Below are 19383 nucleotides of genomic sequence, written 5' to 3' on the forward strand. Positions count from 1 at the left end.
TTGTATCCTGAAATCTAACTGAAAATAATTATTAGTTTCTAGTTTACTTGTAGATTCCTTTGGATTTTCTTTGTAGACAGTGATGTTATCTGCAGTTAGAGAAAAATTTATTTATTCTTTATCCAATCTGTAAGATCTTCATTTGTTTTTCTTGCTTTATTGCAGTGACTGGAACTTCTAGGACTTTGCTAAATAGTAGTAGTGAAAGAGGACATTCTTGTTTTGTTCCTAAACTTAGAAGAAAGCATCCAGGCTTTCACCACTAAATATGGTATTTTATGTAGAGGTTTTTGCAAGTGCTCTTTATCTAGTTGAGGTAATTCTCTTCTATTACTCACTTGATGAGTTGTTTTTTTTTTTTTAAATTTATCATGAATAGGTGTTGGATTTTCTCAAATCCCTTTTTTATGTCAAATGATATGATTTTATGATTTTTTTTTAGTATTTAGTCTGTTGATATTACATTATGGAGTTTTGAATGTTAACTCCATTTTTATGCCCTGATTAAAACCCCTTACTTTACTATTTAAGAGTGACAGGAAAGAGAAAATTTCACAAAAAGGCTAGTCCTTTAAAAGTTTTATTATAAAGCACATGAAAGGGGGGAAAAGTGAATACAAAAACTCTAGGAATTTACTTTCATTGTATTAACTGTTTTATAATGAAATACATTCTGTCCACATATGTATACTTATTAGTAGGTCCAAGCCTCTAAGAAGATAAAAGACATGAGTAAGACAACGTGATATTTGTAGTACTAACCTCTTGCCTCAGGAAAGGATTTTCCCTTTTGAGCTCTTCAGAAAGATCTTCTCCCTCCAGCCATTCCTTCATGCCAGTCTGTTCTGCCCAAGCATTCACAGTCGCTAGGGCAGCAGCTCGAACATTGTTCTGAATGGAGGAGAGAATTAGTAAAAATAACATTGACTATGGTTTGGAGGAAGTAGGAAGTGAAAAGCTTGTTTCTTTGTGAACATGAACATGAAGATTTCTCTAAGGTCCATATGAACATACTTGGAACCGTCTTCTTTGAAACATAATCTAGTTTTGTGTGTATTAAAACTCCAAATTACAGTAGATACATAAAACTTCAACTTGTACAGATTCTGTAGTAAGTTAACTAGGCAAAACAGTGACCTATGCATAAAATATCATGTAAGGGGAACAAACTTTTTTTTAAAAAAAAAAATATTTTTATTGGTTTCAGAGAGGAAAAGAGATGGGAGAGAGAGAGAGATAGAAACATCAATGATGAGAGAGAATCATTGATTGGCTGCCTCCTGCATGCCCCCTATTGGGGATCGAGACTGCAACCTGGGCATATGCCCTTGACCCGAATCAAAGCTGGGACCCTTCAGTCTGTAGGCTGATGCTCTATCCACTGAGCCAAACCAGCCAGGGTGGAACAAACTCTTTAGGTTTTGTTTCCTGAACCTCTGGGTGCTCTTATGTTCATGTTTATCTAAAGAATGTAATTCTAAATGTCAGAGAATACATAATGGTTACTAACAACTTTAACATTTATGTTTTTATATTAACTTGTATTAATAGAATGAGTACTTATTTGACACAAAAATATTAAAATAGCCTAATTTCTCACATTAAATGTATTATCTATCTATTTATATAAAAGCTTAAGTGACCTTCTGACCATTTGACTGGCAGCTATGATGCGCACTGACCACCAGGGGGCAGATGCTCAATGCACAGGCTGATGAAACAGACTGATGAATCTCAGAGGAAAGGGGGGAAGGGGAAGGGCAGGAAGGGATTAGCCAAAGATTTTATATGCATACTAGAGGCCCGACGCATGGATTCATGCACTGGTGGAGTCCCTCAGCCTGGCCTGCAGGGATTGGGCCAAAACTGCAGTCTGATATCCCCTGAGGGGTCCTGGATTGCGAGAGGGTGCAGGCCAGGCCAAGAGACCCCACTAGTGCATAAATCCATGCACCAGGCCTCTAGTACAAAAATAAAGACACATTTAAAAATACTCAATGTAGGGCTAAACATAAGAGGCTTACAACATTCAATGAAACTAAGTATCCTAATCAAGTACTAGAGGATCCTGTTCTAGTAGTTTAGAGAAATAAGGTAGAAAATAAATACATGATCCAAAAATTCATATATTTAATTACTCTTTATACTGGTACTTTTAACAGTGACGTCATAATCACAATAGCAACCATTTTTTGAGTGCATACTATATAAAATAGGTACAGGTATCTTATGTGCAGACTCGTACTTAATTCTGTAACAATGAAATTTCATAGATAAAACAAAAGTCAAAAGATAAATAACTTATCTAAGTGTCACAAAGCTAGTAAGTGATATATCTGGTCATGTTAATACTGCCTGGTTGGTAAAAATGTTTACTATTTTCCTCCTAATATTCTCTTCTCTATATGTACCCTTACATGTAAGAAAAGATAATTATTCTTAGCTCTGGAGTGTGACTGGCTTATTCCAGATTGGAGCTGTAGTGAGGAGTCAGGTTTACCTTGCTGTCTCCAAGGACTGTGATGATAGGAATGCCTAAGTTCTTCACATGTTGCTTGATGTTTGGGCCCATAGCTACTGCCAATTGCTGGAGGATAGTCAACGTTTGCTGCACCTGAGTAGAAAGATCCAACACTTCATGTTCAAATCATGAGCAAGCTGTGCAAAAAGTTTTACAAATCTGCTGCTAAGAGACAGGGAAATCAGCTCTAACGATGCTACTCTAATTAGCTTATGAATAATTTTTAGGTGGTGGTTTTTAGGTGGTGGCCACTGCTTTTATCATTAGTTCATAAAATAGAAGCATTAGAATTTTAGACCAGAGATTATAGTGGTAAAGTCTAGTTTATTAAAATCTTGACATAAAAATTCAAATTTAAGAATTAGAAATTAAGCACGTTTATGTATAATACAAGCAGTTTTATACAAAGATATTTAACATTAGAATACTGTAAAAAGCAAATCTGAGCTTCATAAAAATTTGACTTATAAACTTGCCATCTACCAGCATATCTTGTGGCATATCTAAGAAATTAAAGAAAGCTATTTGTAGTCCATAGCAAGTAAAGTGACCATTCATTTTTCTGCTGGCAACAATTTAATTGAAAAGGAACCTACTGAAAGGAGAAGGGGGCAAGAACTATAACAGGCATGTGTTCTACATACCAAGATTTTATTTGAATCATTGAGTCGACCCTTCAAAGCAGTTGGAAGTTCACCTATGTTCGGTTGGATAAATTTTGCTTCATTGATAATACCTGCCACTTCATCTAGGCCTTCTTTCCTGATCTTCCAATTTTTGTCACCAATCTTAGATACCAACTCTGAAGTGATTTTATCACTGGAAAAAAAAAAAAAAAAAAAAAGGCACCACCTTAATTCCAGACTCCTAAAAAATAATGATGTCACAGAAGTATCCCTACCTGAAAAAGAGAAGGCACCAGATTAAAACTGCATTATGTCCTGGCTGGTGTGGTACAGCAGGTTAGAGCATCAGCCTGCACACAAAAGGGTCTACGGTTCGATTCCTGAACGTACCTGGGCGTGTGCAGAAGGCAACCAGTCCATGTGTCTCTCATATAGATGTTTCTCTCTCTCTCCTTCTCCTCCCTCCCTCCTCCTACTCTCTCTGAAAAGCAATGGAAAAAATATCCTCTAGTAAGGATTAACAAAAAACCAAAAAATTTTCAGTATAATAAATCAAATAAACCATTTCCTATAAACCAACCTTATTTCTGTCCTTGGCAAAAGATCCACAACATCATTGCCCCCATCATCTGGTTCGTCCCCATCTTCTCCTTCATCTGTACCACTTGTGCTGTGTTTGGAAATCCCTCTGGTTGGAGCAGGTGGGCTCTGGCCCTGCATCTACATCCAAACAAATAAATCAGTGAAGCTAGTGACCTTGATGAAGGACCTGAGAGCAACCAAGTTGGAGAATGGTGCCTGTGTCAAAATTTCCTATTCCTTCCTAATACCTAATATTTACACAGTACATGTCTTAATTTCTATTTAGGTTCCAATTTTGAGACTACATGGCAAAATATATTTTTATAAAACCTATCAGAATCTGATTTCTTAATCATGAGGCTGTCTTTTGACTTGTATGCCCAAGACATTATACAGTAAGTCTGCCAAAACTTAGCAATTTCCATTACAAAGTTTATTCAAGGAGGGACAATATTTTTTATTTAAAAATTTTTAATGTTATATTTAATGTACTTTTTCAATAGGTCATACATTCAAAACATTTGAAATTCCAAAGGCACAAAGGATATAAAGAGGAAAACCTCCCATCCTATACCAAAGTTACCCTGATCTCTTCCTCATCGACAATCAAAGTTATTAATTTGTTAGGAACTCTTCCTAGGGATACTTTATGCATATAACAAACACAATCATACTGTTTGTTCCAAAGGGTTAAAGGTTTAAATTTAACTAATATGAGCTTTCTGAAGTTCACCAATAGATTGCATAATTTGTGAAATCTTTACCTTCTCAAATTCTGCATCTATCTGAGATAGGAGAGCAGGCTTCTCATCTTCAAAAAACATTCGCAAAGAGGGACCAACATACAGGTACATTACACCAAGCAGGGTAATAGCAGAAGTCCTCACAGCCTAGTAGGCAGAACAAAAAGAATATTCCAAATAACAGCAGAACCGCAAAGATGGCTGTACTGTTCTTATATATGCTGGTATATACTCACTGGGTTTGTTGCAGCAAGCGCTGTCTTCACATTGCTAATGAAAGCTTTCACATTCAATCTAGAAGAAATAACAATTAGAATTAAAACCAAACAAAACACTCAATAGTTTTAAAAAGCCAGACTCTAGAAGTGCCTTCCTTTGGATATGTCCTGGAATCTCACCTATTTGCTTTCTACACTCATTAAAAATTACACACTATCTATATGCTAATTACTCCTAAATCCAGTGTTGACTTCTCTCCTGAACTCAATTCAGATATCCAACTGCCTTTGTGACATTTCCACTTATGTCTAGATGTTGCCCTACAACTGTCAAAACCACTCCAGATTGTAAAACCTCTGACCCCGCTGTGGCCAGTTTGGCTCAGTGGATAGAGCATTGGCCTATGGACTCCAGGGTCCCGGGTTTGATTCCCGGTCAGGGGACATGCCCGGGTTGTGGGCTTGGTCCCCAGTGGGGGACATGCAGGAGGCAGCTGATTAATGATTCTCTCTCATCATTATGTTTCTATCTCTCTCTCCCTCTCTCTTTCTGTCTAAAATCAATAAAAATATTAAAAAAAACACAAAACACAACCAAAAAACAAACCCTGACCCCAAAACCTGTTCTTCCCACAGTCTTTCCTACCATAGTAAAGAGCCACATCATGCTTCCAGTTGCTCAGGTCATTCTTGACTCCCGAGTCATCCTGACTCTTCTCTTAAGCCCACTCTTTGGTCAGGTTTACTTTCAAAATATATTCCGAATCATAACACTTCCTCCTGTATCAAACTATCTCCAAGCCACTGAAATTTCTTGACAGCATTACTCCAATAGCTTTTTAAGTAGTCATCCTGCTTCTGCCCTTGATCCTCACTATCTGTTTCGACTATAGTCAGAATGATCCTGTTACTCTTCTGTTTGAAATCCTCTAATGACTTCCAACTTCAAACTTTGAATCTCCAATATCAGTTTCTATTCCTTTCCTCTACCCCCACTTTTAAAAGAGGCCAACATTCCTAGTGCTCTTATCACATGCCAGGTCCAGTTTTCAGCATTTTACGTATTTTTCACAACAACCCTATGAGGTACCATTTTGGTATTTTACAGAAAGGTAAATTAGGTCAAAAGAGGAGCAGTCCCTTGTCCAAGGCTACAAAGCTGTAAAAATAGCAGATTAGGGATATGAACCAATGGGGTCTAGTTTCATATGCCATCTTCTGAATTACTATTCTCTTATCTGAAGTTTTAGTTCATAGCCTTCTGCAACCTCTTGCCTCTCTCTCTACACAGAGGCTTTCAACCAGATTTCTGCTGCGTTAAAAACAAAACAAATTTTCAAGCTCTATATGACTTGGCTTCCTCTTCTTTCTCTGATGTTACCTCCTACCACTCTCCATCTCCTCACTTATTCCACTCTAGCTACATTCTAGAGAACAATCACTCCTTCCAATTTTTAAATATATCATATATGCTCCTACCCCAGGGTTTTTGCACTTGCTGTCCCTTGGTCTAGAATGTTCTCCCAGATTGTCTCAACTAACTCATGTCCTGAAGGTCTCTGCTCAGACGTTATTGTTTCTGGATGGACTCTTGTTCTATCTTATGATAAACCACAGTCAGGTGATTCCACCTAACCTCTTAACCTGCTTTTTTTTACTCTGTTGTTCCTATACTTCTGGTATATTTTTTATTGTCATCTTGTCCATGATGTATTCCTAGGGCTTGGAACAAATGACTGGAATATCAGAGATGCTGCTCTTATGTAGTAGTTGAATAAATATAAGGTCATGGATAAGTATAATTAAAAAAGAAAAATATTTACCTGGCTTTTATGTCATGCCAAGAAATTAGTTTTTCAGCAAAGACTATACAATTAAGAAGAAATTATAACAATACTCTCAACTATGGAAGACACCACAGGTACTGACATAACAATTCTTTGCTTAATGACACTTGAATGATAACTTGTGGAGTAAGTAGTATTTCTTCACTTGGTAGAACTCAGAACACTGTTTTGCAAGATATTAAGAGGCATACTGTAACAAGCAACATGGCACAGAGAAAGGCAACATGGTATAGCAGTATAATATTCTTTCTGGGAATCAGAATGCCTGTGTTAAAATCTTGGCTTTGCCATAACTTAGCTGTGACTTAAGCAGAATACTTAAACTTTCTATGCCCTAGTAAGTATTCTTATTCATAAAACAGAGAAAAAAATCCTCACATGGTTTTTATGATGATTTAATCAAATAAATTATTTAGAAAATGCCTAGCATAAAATAAGCTCTATAAAATTTTGTTAATGAAATAAATATGTTCAATATGCACATAAGTTTGGAAAAACAGCAAGTTAAATAAACTTCTTTATTGCATGACTTCTGAGAGCCTTTAATTCATCAATGTGCACTATAGGTTTTTCAACAAATGTGATTATATGCAGTAATTTACAAATGTATTTGACTAGCAATCCTTGGAACTGGCTTTTCTGTTGGACAGTTATAACACTGGAGGAAAAATTACGTAGAGAACTCTAGTATTAGTGGATATCAAAATGCAGGTGCATAAGCCAATACAGATGGTCCCTGACTTAATGATTTTAAAAAAAAATCCTCACCTGAGGATATGTTTATTGATTTTAGAGAGGGTGGAGGGAGGGAGGGAGGGAGAGGGAGAAATTGATGTAAGAGAGAAACATTAATCAGTTGCCTCCCATATGTGCCCTGACATGGGACTGAACCTGAAACCTAGCTAAGGTATGTGTCCTGATCAGGAATAGAACCCACAATCCTTTGGTGCATGGGATAATGCTCCAACCAACTGAGCCAACTAGCCAGGGCTGACTTAAGATTTTTTGACCTTACAAATGATATGAAGAGATATGCATACTCTATTACATGAGATATTTAACATTTTTTTTAAAAAATAGGCTTTGTGTTAAGATGATTTTGCCCTACTGTAGGCTAATGTAAGTGTTCTGAGCATGTGAAAGGTCTAGGTTAAGTTATGATGTTCAGTAGGTTAGGCATATTTTTGTCTTATGATATTTTCAACTTACAATGGGTTTATTGGGATGTAACCACATTATAGGTCAAAGAGCACCTGTATAGATTTTTGAGGAATAAATGTAGGTTTCTGGAATTTAAAAAAAATATTATTTTACTGATTTCAGAGATAGGAAGGAAAAACGAAAGAGAGAGAGAAACATCAATGATGAGAGTATCATTGACTAGCTGCCCCCTGTACGATCCCGACTGAGTCTATAACCTGGGCATGTGCCCTGACCGGGAATTGAAGCATGAGATCCTGGTTCATAGGTTCAATGCTCAACCACTGAGCCACACCAGCTAGGTTGTTTTATATAAATTAGATAACCCAGCTCTGGTGTTTCAGAAATAAGCAGAGATAGCTACAACAAATATAATCACCAGTCAGAGATTTGCAAAACATTTATTTTGTATTGGATTTTTTTCTGACTTACCCAGAAAAACCAAATTCTTTTATTGCATTTGATAGCCAATTCAGAGTTTCTGACTGATTCTTGGGATTCTTCTGAGAGAATGCCATTGACATAACCTGGAGCAGGAGAAAAACAAACAAATAGATCTCTGATATTTCTCATAGAAATATAGCATGACATGAAGGCAGAAGTAGATGAAGCATGGTTTTGTGATGCTAAAACAGCTGCAATAATGACTTTAGGAATGAAATATTTAACCTACACAAGAAAAAGAGTTAACTGACAGGAAAATACTGTTTATAACTTTTCTTTCATTAATGATCACTCTGAATTATGTTTTAAGAGAAAATTACTCTCATCTCTAATAGACTATTCTTGACTAAGATAGAGTTTAATAATTATTATGCAACAGTGTATTATTAAAGGTAAAAAACACAGTATCTAAAACATACTTGAAAAGATAAGACTAAGCTTAAAAAGTAACTTTAAATGCAAATTTGAGACAAAATTGGAAAAACTGGGGGTAAGAGAGCTGTGTCACTAACCTGTTCAGCTGTCCAGGGCAACATGCAAGCTTCAGCTATTGCTGTCATAGCTTCTTTTGCATTGTTCCCACATTTCACATCTCCAATCTTATCTACAAGGCCATCTAAGACAATCTGAGCTGACGTTTTGGAAAAATTTCCCTTCTGGGCAATTAAAGCAACTATGTGAAGCTTCATCTGCATCACCTGAAAAAGGATAAAGTTATCATAACGTTATGAGTAAGCCAAAGACATTTATTTATGTACTTATTTCTATAGTAACAAAATTAAGACCAGCTGAGAACATGACCAATCTAAAATCAGACTTTTAAACAAGCAAAATAATTTTTATCCTTTGTTAGCAATTAAAGTAGCTGAGTGACAGCTAAGAGAAAAAAAATCAAACCCCTCAATGCTTTAAAATATTAACAACTAGAGGCCCAGTGCACTACTTTCATGCACTCGGAGGGGAGGAAGAGAGAGGGGATCCCTCAGCCCAAACCTGCACCCTTTTGCAGTCTGGGAGCCCTTGGGGGATGTCCAAGTGATGGCTTAGGCCTGCTCTCCGTGCAGTTGGACATCCTTAGCGCTGCTGTCGCTGCAGTGCTAAGGTGGTTAGTGCACTAACCACCAGGGGGCAAATCCTGAGCGTCTGTCCCCTGGTAGTCAGTGTGCGTCATAGAGACTAGTCACTCCGTCATTCGGTCTACTTGCATATTACCCTTTTATTATATAGGACTAGAGGCCCGTTGAACAAAAATTTGTCCAAGAGTAGGCCTTCCTTCTCCCAGCTGCTGGCACCAGCTTCCCTCTGGCACCCGGGACCCATGTTGGATTCCCCTGGGCTGCCCGCAGGCACCTGGGACCCGGCTGGCTTCCCTCCAGCCCCAGCTTCATCAGGAAGGATGTCCGGAATGATGTCTGGTCAAATTAGCATATTACCCTTTTATTATTATAGATGTTATCACATGGAAATTTAATGAATTGAAAATTTTAATTTCTATAGTCTCCTTATATGATTATTTCTATACTAGAGGCCTGGTGCACGAAATTAGTGCATGTGTAGGGTCCCTAGGCCTGGCTGGAGATCAGGGCTGATCTGTGGGGCAACCGGTGGGGTGATTGGGGCCCCCCCCGGCTCACACTCGCCTTGGCCAGTCTGGCGCTGCCCACTCGCTGGCCCAGCCCCCTGCCACTCCTGGTTGTTTCTTTCTGCAGGGTGACTGCAGGGGCCCCCACTTGCACTTGCCTTAGCTGGCCTGGGGCCTGCAGGCTGGGGGCAGCTCCTGCATTAAGCATCTGCCCCCTGGTGGTCAGTGTGCATCATAGCAACCAGTTGTTCTGCTGTTCGGTCGATTTGCATATTAGGCTTTTATTATATAGGATAGTACTGAATATACATCTTTCAATCCTATATAATAAAGAGCTAATATGCTAACAAACCAAACAGCAGAATGACTATCTGGACAACCTTCTGGACAAAGGTGGGCTACAAGGGCCAGCTGAGGCAGCTGGGGCTGTAAGGGCCGAGCCCCTTGCACAAATTTCGTGCATAGCGTCTCTAGAACTATCTATACATCTAAAAAACCTAAGCGACCAAACCACCAGTTGCTATGATGCGCACTGACCACCAGGGGGCAGACGCTCAATGCAGGATCTGTCCCCTGGTGGTCAGTATGCTCCCACAGCCTGTGGTCCCTCCCCAGCCCCCCAGCCAGCCAACCTCCCATGTCCCTACCCCACCACCAGCAGCCCTGATTGGCCCTCATCGCTGGCTGGCCAACCCCTGCAGTACCGCCCCCTCAGCTGGCCCCGATTGCCCTGATAACCTGATAAGGACTGGGAAAGACGGCTCCAATCAACCGGCCAGGCCAAGGGACCCCACCGTGTATGAATTCATGCACCAGGCCTCTAGTACATAATAAATGGACATACTAACTACATAATTCAGAGTTCCTAATAGTGTTGCTCACAAAAAATAAAACTATAACCCTCATGCACACACACACAACAGAACTTGAGAGACTTAAAGAACTTATAGATTTTTAAATGGAAGAAAGAAAGAAGCTTGGAAACAATTTAAAGAGGTCTCAGATGTATGTGGCTTGAGACCCCTTTGCCCATAAATATTTCCCTTTGTCTTGTTTTAATATTTAAATAATAAATATTGGCATGGATGTGGAGAAATCAGAGTACTCTTGTACTGCTGATGTGAACATAAAATGGTGCAAAAACTTTGGAAAATAGTTTGGCAGTTCCTCAAAAAAGTTAAACACAGAGTTACCATATGATCCAGCAATTCAACTTCCAGGTATATACTCAAGGGAATTAAAAATGTGTTCACACAAAGAATTGTATATAAATGTTCACTGCAGCATTATTCATGATAGCCAAAAAATGGAAACAATAAAAATGTCCATCAACTAATGAATAGGTAAATAAAATGTTGTATATCCATACAATGGAATATTATTTAGCAATAAAAAGAGTGTAGAATTGATACATGCTACAATATGGATGAAGGTGAAAACATTATGCAAAATAAAAGCTAGACAAAACAAAAGACGACAATATTGTATCATTCCATTTATATAAAACTAGAGGGCTGGTACATTAAATTTGTGCATGGGTAGGGTCCCTAGGTCTGGCCCGCAATCAGGGGCGATCAGGGCCTTCCAGCTGCCAGCCGGGTGCCGGGGTCCAGCCCCAGCAGGTCCAGGGGTTCCCAAAGGCGTAGACGGAGTCGGCGAAGAAGGAATGACACGGAGACAGTGTTCAGTTGATCAGCAGCCTAGCCAGGATCTCCAGCCAAGTTCTGGTCTCTCTCCAGAGAGGTTCTGCTGCTTATTGTTTTGTTACATCTGTATTTATACCAGTTGATTTTAATCCTGTCAATTTCTATTACAAAGGTTAGGGCGTTTCTTATCTCCATTCCAGGGAGTAAAGATTATGTAGCTTAAACATGATTGTTTGTAGTTGAAGTGATTAACTACCCGCCTGACACTTAGTTAAGGAGTTTCATCCCCTCCCTGACTTCAGGGAAAAGTTCCTACCTGGGGAAACAACCTTTCTCGGAGAGGTGACCTTGGTTAAAACACACAGCGCTAAGGGGAGCAAACATATTAAGAACAGTATGCTATATACGCCAGGTCCCTTGAAACATATGCTGTGCAGATGTTTCTTTCCTGCAGCGACTGTGTCAAGCAGCAAGGATGGACCGGCTTCCGGCAGCCGGGGTCTCCCTTCCACGGCTGCTGGATGCCGACTGGAGGCCTTCCTTCGTTCCATGCCACCCCCTATGGTCAGTGCACGTCACAGCGAGCGATTGAACTCCCAGTCTCCTGGTCGAACTCCCAAGGGGCCACTCTGCATATTAGCCTTTTATATATATAGATGTCCAAAAGTAATCCATAGAGAGAGAAAGTAGATGCGAGGGACTGGGTGTGGGAATTTTCGAAGGAATAAAGAGTGACCGCTGATGGGTATGGGGTTTCTTTTTGGGGTGATGAAAATATTCTAAAATTACATAGTGGTAGGAGTTGCAGAACTATGTGAATAAACTAAAAGCTGCTGCATTGTAACTTTAAAACTGTTAGTTTTATACACTCAATAAAGTTGTTATAAAGGAAAAAAAATATAAAATAATCCCTTGTTATGGATCTAACACACAGGAGGTTATTAGCTGAAATCAGGAGCTTCCTTCATCTATCTGTGCAGCTGCATAAAGAGGAGTTATAAAAGTGGTGTGAGGGGCCAGCACCGGTTTGGCTCAGTGGATAGAGCGTCGGCCTGCGGACTGAGGGGTCCCGGGTTCGATTCCGGTCAAGGGCATGTACCTGGGTTGCGGGCACATCCCCAGTAGAGGGTGTGCAGGAGGCAGCTGATCGATGTTTCTCTTTCATCGATGTTTCTAACTATCTCTCTCCCTTCCTCTCTGTAAAAAATCAATAAAATATATTTTAAAAAAAAAAAGTGGTGTGAGGGGAAGAAGGTAGTTTAAAAACTTTGGCATAGAAAACTTGTGGAGCTGGATAGTATGGATGAGGTACTATAAACAGTGCTAAGGGAACACAGTGTGAGGCAGCTAAGGATCCCACAGAAAGAACAAGAGGTGGCAGAAGATAAGCCAAAAAGAGACTAACAGGATGTCAAAAAATAGACCTCATAACTTAAATTTTTTTTTGCATGAGGTCTATGTATATCCTGAAGAAGAGAAGGAAACTCTTTTCCCGTTTTCCTTCCTGCATCACTTCCCTATCCTTTCTTTACACCTAACTCTTTAGACAAATAACTGTATTGTTAAATTTCATCTCTATAATTAGTTAAATAGACTCTGTGGTAATTTTTCATTGGCTATGTAAATACTGCATTTATTTTGATTTGATTTTTTTACTTTTAAAATGTATTTGTATTGATTTCAGAGAGGAAGGGAGAGGGAGAGAGAGATGGAAACATCATTGATGAGAGAGAATCACAGATTGGCTGCCTCCTACATGCCCCCTACTAGGGATTGAGCCTGTAACCCTGGCATGTTCCCTTGACTGGAATTGAACCCGGGACTCTTCAGTCCGCAGGCTGACGTTCTATCCACTGAGCAAAACCAGATAGGGCTGCATTTATTTTTTTATCCAAACAAATAAGAAAGCTATCTCATTGTTTATCCCTCCTTAGAATATGTAAAGATTAGAGGACTTTGAAGCCTAAATAATGAGAAGAAAATGCATATATATGTTTATATACACATTTCACAAACAATACAATAAAAGACATTAAGTCTCTAGTGAAAAAATACCTGAAAATTAGTTTCTTTCCATCCAGGTTTCTTGGCCAACATCCTCACTAATGCCTGGCATGGCATTTCAGTTCTGTCCATTAGTTCAACAGCCTTGAAGTAGAATCAAAGAATAAGAGGTAAGAGGTAATGAGTAGTTCCAAGGGAACAGTATATAACAAATTGAAATGGGAATGAAGAAGGTTATAAAGGGAGCTTATATAACTTCTGTTATAATGCTTTGTTTCTTAAGTTGTATGTTTGGTATATGGTTGTTATATTAATACCATTGAAACATTTTTTCCCCCACACTTTAGGAATTCACAAACAATTTGCTTCGAGGAAAGTAATGCTAATACAGTTTTCATTTGCCTAATGTGTGGCAGAAACTACTTAATATTTTGACTTATTTAATTTTCCTAAAAACATAGAAAGTAGGGTAGGTTAGAAGTGGTTAAGTATTAAATGTCAAAGATGCACAAATTCAGGTCTAAACGCAATATGTAGCAGATGCTGGACTTGAAGGCAAGTTTCCTGCCTCAAGTTCCAGTGCTTCCAGTTTCTCCACACCCCTCATTAGAGTCACAGAGAGTATGCCAAAATGGACTACCATGATCCTTTCTAACACAGATTTTTGAGAGGAGCTTCTCACACCAAGTGATAATGTCTGTTCCTCCAAGAATCATGACGACAAAGAGGGAAACAAAAATGGATTAGAGATGGTTTCAGTGCAGAGATCTGTTTTCTTACTGATACTAAAAAACAAATACCATAATATTAAAATTCATCTAAGCCTTGTAATTCAGAATAAACCAAATTTTTTTGGTAAGTACTAAGTTATGAAGTTACAGAAAACATAGGACGCAGATGTTGAAAGATAAACACTACAAAGCTAAAAAATATATACCCCCACCCCTGCCTTACCTTTAGGTAACACCCTGAAACATATTCACTGGTTAAAAAGCACAGCAATAGGACAAGTCTTTCATTTTAATGTCATCAGTTCTGTATAACATAGTTTTCACACTCAACTCATCCCTATGCACCTACCTTTTGGAACTCTTCCATACAGGCCAGCCTTTCCTTCCAGTTACTGCTGTCTAAAAGTTGTATACACGTAGCAGGAAGGACAACTGAAGCTTTTTCTTCACACACTTCTATCTGTAAGACACAAACACATTAAAGTTAAAAACTGCTTAAGGAAACAAATGGTAAGAATGTAAAAACACAAGAACATTCCTATATGTATGCTGAGGCTCCTATTTTAGTATCATAACGGGAAAGTTTGTCTAAGGTGTCTAAGATAATTTCAAGAATCTAAAAAGTAATAAATAACTAACTGTATGTCGTAGAATTCAGTAAGAAAGAACTCAAATCTTCTCAAAGATATTGACTTTCCATGGTTTTATGAGTCTGAGACATATTGTATAATACTGACCGAGAGCTCAGGCTCCACTATTTCTTTGGTCTCCAATCCCTTTTTGCTCTTGTTTCCAGCGCTCCCTGCACCTCCTGGTGCACTTGGTTTCCCCTTCTTAGGTGGTCCGCCAGCCTAGATGCAATTAAAATAAATTTATTTTAAACCACTTAAGGATTTAGAATAGTGATTCTTAAACTCTTGTGGGTCAGAGACTTCTTGAAAATTTGATTGAAATGAGGGATCACTGTAACTATGTATGGTGACTTATTATGGTGATCACTTCACAATATATAAAATATCAAATCATTATGTTGTACACATAAAACTAATATGTTGTATGTGAATTATACCTCAATAAATTTTTATTTTTAAGAATGAGGGATAACTCAACCAACAACAAAAACTGTATTTTTGGCACCTACAAAATTTAGCAGTTTCAAAGGCAGACAGATCTTTTGAAGACCAATATGGGGGAAACTGTAGGACCCATTTTAAGAACCTCTAACTCAGAACGAGCTAATGAAATAAAAATGATGGACTGGAATTATATACATTTACAGATTAATTTGAGAATTAACATTTGATGTCTCTAAATCTTTCCTATAATAGTAAAGGACAATTTTTAACATATCATTTACTCAATACTTAATCACAGGGTACCCCACTTACAGCCAAATGAGTGCTCTAGTTATGTTGAAGATGGCCATCTCACTGAATCTTACTGTCTTAGTTTTTCAGTTGACTTGCTTGGTTTTCCAAGTATATGATTACATAACTAAAAAAATGATAATTTTGCCTTTTCCTTCCTCATATTAACACCTCTACTTTATTCTTTTGTCTAATTGTAGAGCATTATTTAACAATAATGGTACAAGCAGGGATTTGTTTTATTTCCCATTTTAATAAGAATACTTCTAGTATTCATCATTATTAAGCATAATACTGACTTTTGTTTCTTTTTTTATTTGTCATTGATTGTTGTTGTTTTGCTTTGTTTTATACAGTTTATTTTGTTTATTTATTTATTTTTAATCCTCTTGTAAGGATATTTTTCCATTCACCTTTAGGGAGAGGGAAAGACAGAGAGAAATATAGATGTGAGAGAGATACATTGACTGGTTGCCTCCTGGACGTACCCGGGCAGAGGAGGAACCTACAACCGAGGTATGTGCCCTTGACCAGAATCGAACCTGGGACCTTTCGGTTCACAGGCCAGCGCTCTATCCACTGGGTCAAACCGGCCAGGGCAATAATGACTTTTGGTTTGCTATGTCTTCTGCTGTGTGTGTGTGTGTGTGTGTGTGTGTGTGTGTGTGTGTGTGTGGTGTCTCCACAAAATGCATACACACACTTTGAATGATTATAAAGGCAGTGTTTAATTAAAATACATTTCATTTTCAAAAGTGAGCTATCAGGTGTTAAAGTGTGTATACATTTTTGGGAGACACCCTGTATGTATATATGTGGATAAATATATATATATATATAAAGTTATGTCAAAGTATTCATCCATTTCTATGTGGTTAAGAGTTTTTATCAAAAAGATATGTTAAAATTTACTATATTCCTTTTAAGTGTCTAAAATTAGCTTTCTTTTTTCTAAAATGTATTTCTTGATTTTAGAGAGAGAGAAACATCAATTCATTATTCCACTTACTTATGCATTCCTTGGATGACTCTTGTATGTGCCCTGACCAAGGATCAAACCTATATATAACCTTGGTGTACTGGGACGATGCTCTAACCAACTGAGCTACCCAGCCAGGGCTGAAATTAGATTTCTTGTCATCTATAAGTTTAGAAAATTTTCTAAAATTAATATTGAACCATTCTTGAACTCTGGAATAAACTTCAATTGGTCATACTTTCTACTGTACCCACTGAATTCTATCCGTGAATATTCTACTTAAATATCTTTTTAAAAATTGTTTCCATAACTGAATTATGTTTTTTTTTTCTTTATTAAGGTATTACATATGTGTCCTTATCCCCCGTTGCCCCCCAACCCCCCACTCATCCCCTCACTCCCCTGGTGTCTGTGTCCATTGGTTAGGCTTATATGCATGCATACAAGTCCTTTGGTTGATCTTTCCCCTTTACCCCCACCCCCAAATATCTTGATTTAAACTTATTTCACGTATTTTGAAAGATCATGAGAAAATAGCAGTTTATCATAAGGTACAAAGCCAATTATCACAAGGCAGTAACATTAATAGGGCAACAAACATTATTATTATTCACATCATTCCTTCTACTTATTATGGGTATTTGTTAAGCATGCTAAAAAGAAAGGATAAAAATGACAGATGATCAAATTAGCCTTCAATATCGCTCTAGCTGATTTTGCTCAGTGGATAGAGCGTCAGCCTGTAGACTGAAAGGTCCCGGCTTTGAAAGTTCACATGCCTGGGATGCAGGCTCGATCCCCAGTAGGGGGCATGTAGGAGGCAGCCAATGAATGATTCTCTCTCATCATTGATGTTTCTATCTCCTTCTCCCTTCCTTTCTAAAAGCAATAAAAATATATTTTTTAAAAATTGGTCTTCAGCATCAATCCCTGTTCTGAAATGAACTAGAGGCCCTGTGCACGAATTTCGTGCACGGGGTGGGGGGGGGTGTTTGTCCCTCAGCCCGGCCTGCACCCTCTCCAATCTGGGACCCCTTGGGGGATGTCCAAAGGCGGTTTAGGCCCAATCCCACAGTCAGACATCCCTCTCACAATCCGGGACCACTGGCTCCTAACTGCTTGCCTGCCTGCCTGCCTGCCTGATGGCCCCTAATCACTTCTGCCTGCCAGCCTGATTGCCCCCTAACTGCTTCCCTGCAGCCTGATCGACACCTAAATGCTCCCCTGCCAGCCTGATCACCCCCAACTGCCCTCCCCTACTGGCCCGATCACCCCCAACTGCCCTCCCCTGCTGGCCTGATCGCCCACAATTGCCCTCCCCTGTCGCAACCCGCCTCCTGTATAGGGACCGGCCTCCTCTGCGCAGCGCAGCTGCCGGGCCCCACCTCCACTGTGCGTGTGCAGCCATCTCTGTGGCGGCCATCTTGTGACAATGTTGCAGGTGAGGGCATGAGGACCACCTAGGCTTTTATTAGTATAGAAGTTATCTTGAACATAGTCTAAGCTTTTAAGGTATAATTAGCAAAACTAAGATGCCGGTTTTTAATTAAATGGAAATGCCTACTATTTGCTGATTTACTAATAGCAGTATGGTTTTGTTGGTTTATAATAACAACCCATAATGAGAGATTTGTTTTCTAACTCTAAAAATAGAAAATTCTATACTCTGTGATTAATTAGAGTATGTCTTTTGGATCCTTTCATATAATTGCACTCTCTGTATCAAAAGGTTCCTCGATTAATAAATCTATTTCTTTTCTTCTTCTTTTTAACAGACATAATATATTTATGGCTTAGTAGACTTACTGGCTGATACTGTCCTACTTGTTTTTTCAACAGAGGAATTGAAGCAGGTTGCCACCTCTCCCATTCTTTTTTATTTTTTTAAAGAATTCCTCATAAAAGAAAGCCAGCTAGCATGGAAAGGTTCAGCAAGATAAGAAAAGGACTCAGGTGTCCAGGTCATTGTCAAGTGGCAGGAGATGGTGAGAAAGGAGAAAATAGCTGCCAATACCCTGAACTAGAATGCTGAAGCATAATATGAAGGGAATTACACAGACTCTGTAGCTAGAGATACCTGGTTCAAGTCCCAGTTCTCCAACTCTGGTCATTCAATAAATACATCTGAGTTCCTGTTATGGATAGGAGAATCAAGCACTGACAAGATCTGTAACCTTGAAAGTTTATAATATGGTGTGGGGAGACATAATAAACAAACAAGTGAACAATAAAAATATCAGAATGTCAGAATGAGCACTAGCTGGTTTGGCTCAGTGGACAGACTAAAGGGTTCTGGGTTCGAATCCGGTCAAGGGCATGTATCTGGGTTGCAGGCTCAATACCTGGCCATGGTCAGGGTGTGTGTGGGAGAAAACCAATCGATGTTTCTCTCTCTGTCCTTCCTCCTTCCTTCTTCTCTCTCTCTCTCAAAAACAAACAAACAAATGCCGAAACCGGTTTGGCTCAGTGGATGGAGCATCAGCCTGTGGACTGAAGGGTCCCAGGTTCAATTCCGGTCAGGGGCATGTACCTGGGTTGTGGACACATCCCCGGTGGGAGATGTGCAGGAGGCAGCTGATCGATGTTTCTCTCTCATCGATGTTTCTGACTCTCTATCTCTCTCCTTTCCTCTCTGTAAAGAATCAATAAAATATATATTAAAAAAAAACACAAACAAACAAACAAAATCACTGGGAAAATATCCTCAGGTGAGGATTAACAAAACAAAAAAAATCAGAACAAACTGTAAGAGTCAGTGCAGTACACTAAACCTTGCTGAGCCTGTTTCCTTTTCTGGAAAAACGGGGGTCACAAAACATTTATCTCAAGGGTTGTTATGATTAAATGAGATTATGTAGGTAAAATGCTTCACCAAGTGATGCTCACTAAGTCA

At 38.8% G+C, this 19383-nt stretch overlaps 1 protein-coding gene across 1 annotated transcript in view; it reads right to left on the reverse strand.

The window, feature by feature from the left end:
- Window positions 1-19383, reverse strand: part of CKAP5 (cytoskeleton associated protein 5) — a 79538-nt gene that overhangs the window by 28663 nt on the left and 31492 nt on the right. The window contains exons 14-24 of the mRNA XM_081099682.1: window positions 14882-14995; window positions 14494-14604; window positions 13465-13557; window positions 8694-8879; window positions 8170-8264; window positions 4709-4766; window positions 4494-4619; window positions 3728-3867; window positions 3166-3340; window positions 2501-2614; window positions 763-891 (exon numbers count right to left, since the gene is read on the reverse strand). Coding sequence (XP_080955808.1) covers window positions 763-891; window positions 2501-2614; window positions 3166-3340; window positions 3728-3867; window positions 4494-4619; window positions 4709-4766; window positions 8170-8264; window positions 8694-8879; window positions 13465-13557; window positions 14494-14604; window positions 14882-14995 — 1341 coding nt within the window. The remainder of the gene's footprint in view (window positions 1-762; window positions 892-2500; window positions 2615-3165; window positions 3341-3727; window positions 3868-4493; window positions 4620-4708; window positions 4767-8169; window positions 8265-8693; window positions 8880-13464; window positions 13558-14493; window positions 14605-14881; window positions 14996-19383) is intronic.

This window comes from Myotis nattereri (assembly GCF_964212035.1).
Source record: "Myotis nattereri genome assembly, chromosome: 9".
Taxonomy (NCBI): Eukaryota; Metazoa; Chordata; class Mammalia; order Chiroptera; family Vespertilionidae; genus Myotis; species Myotis nattereri.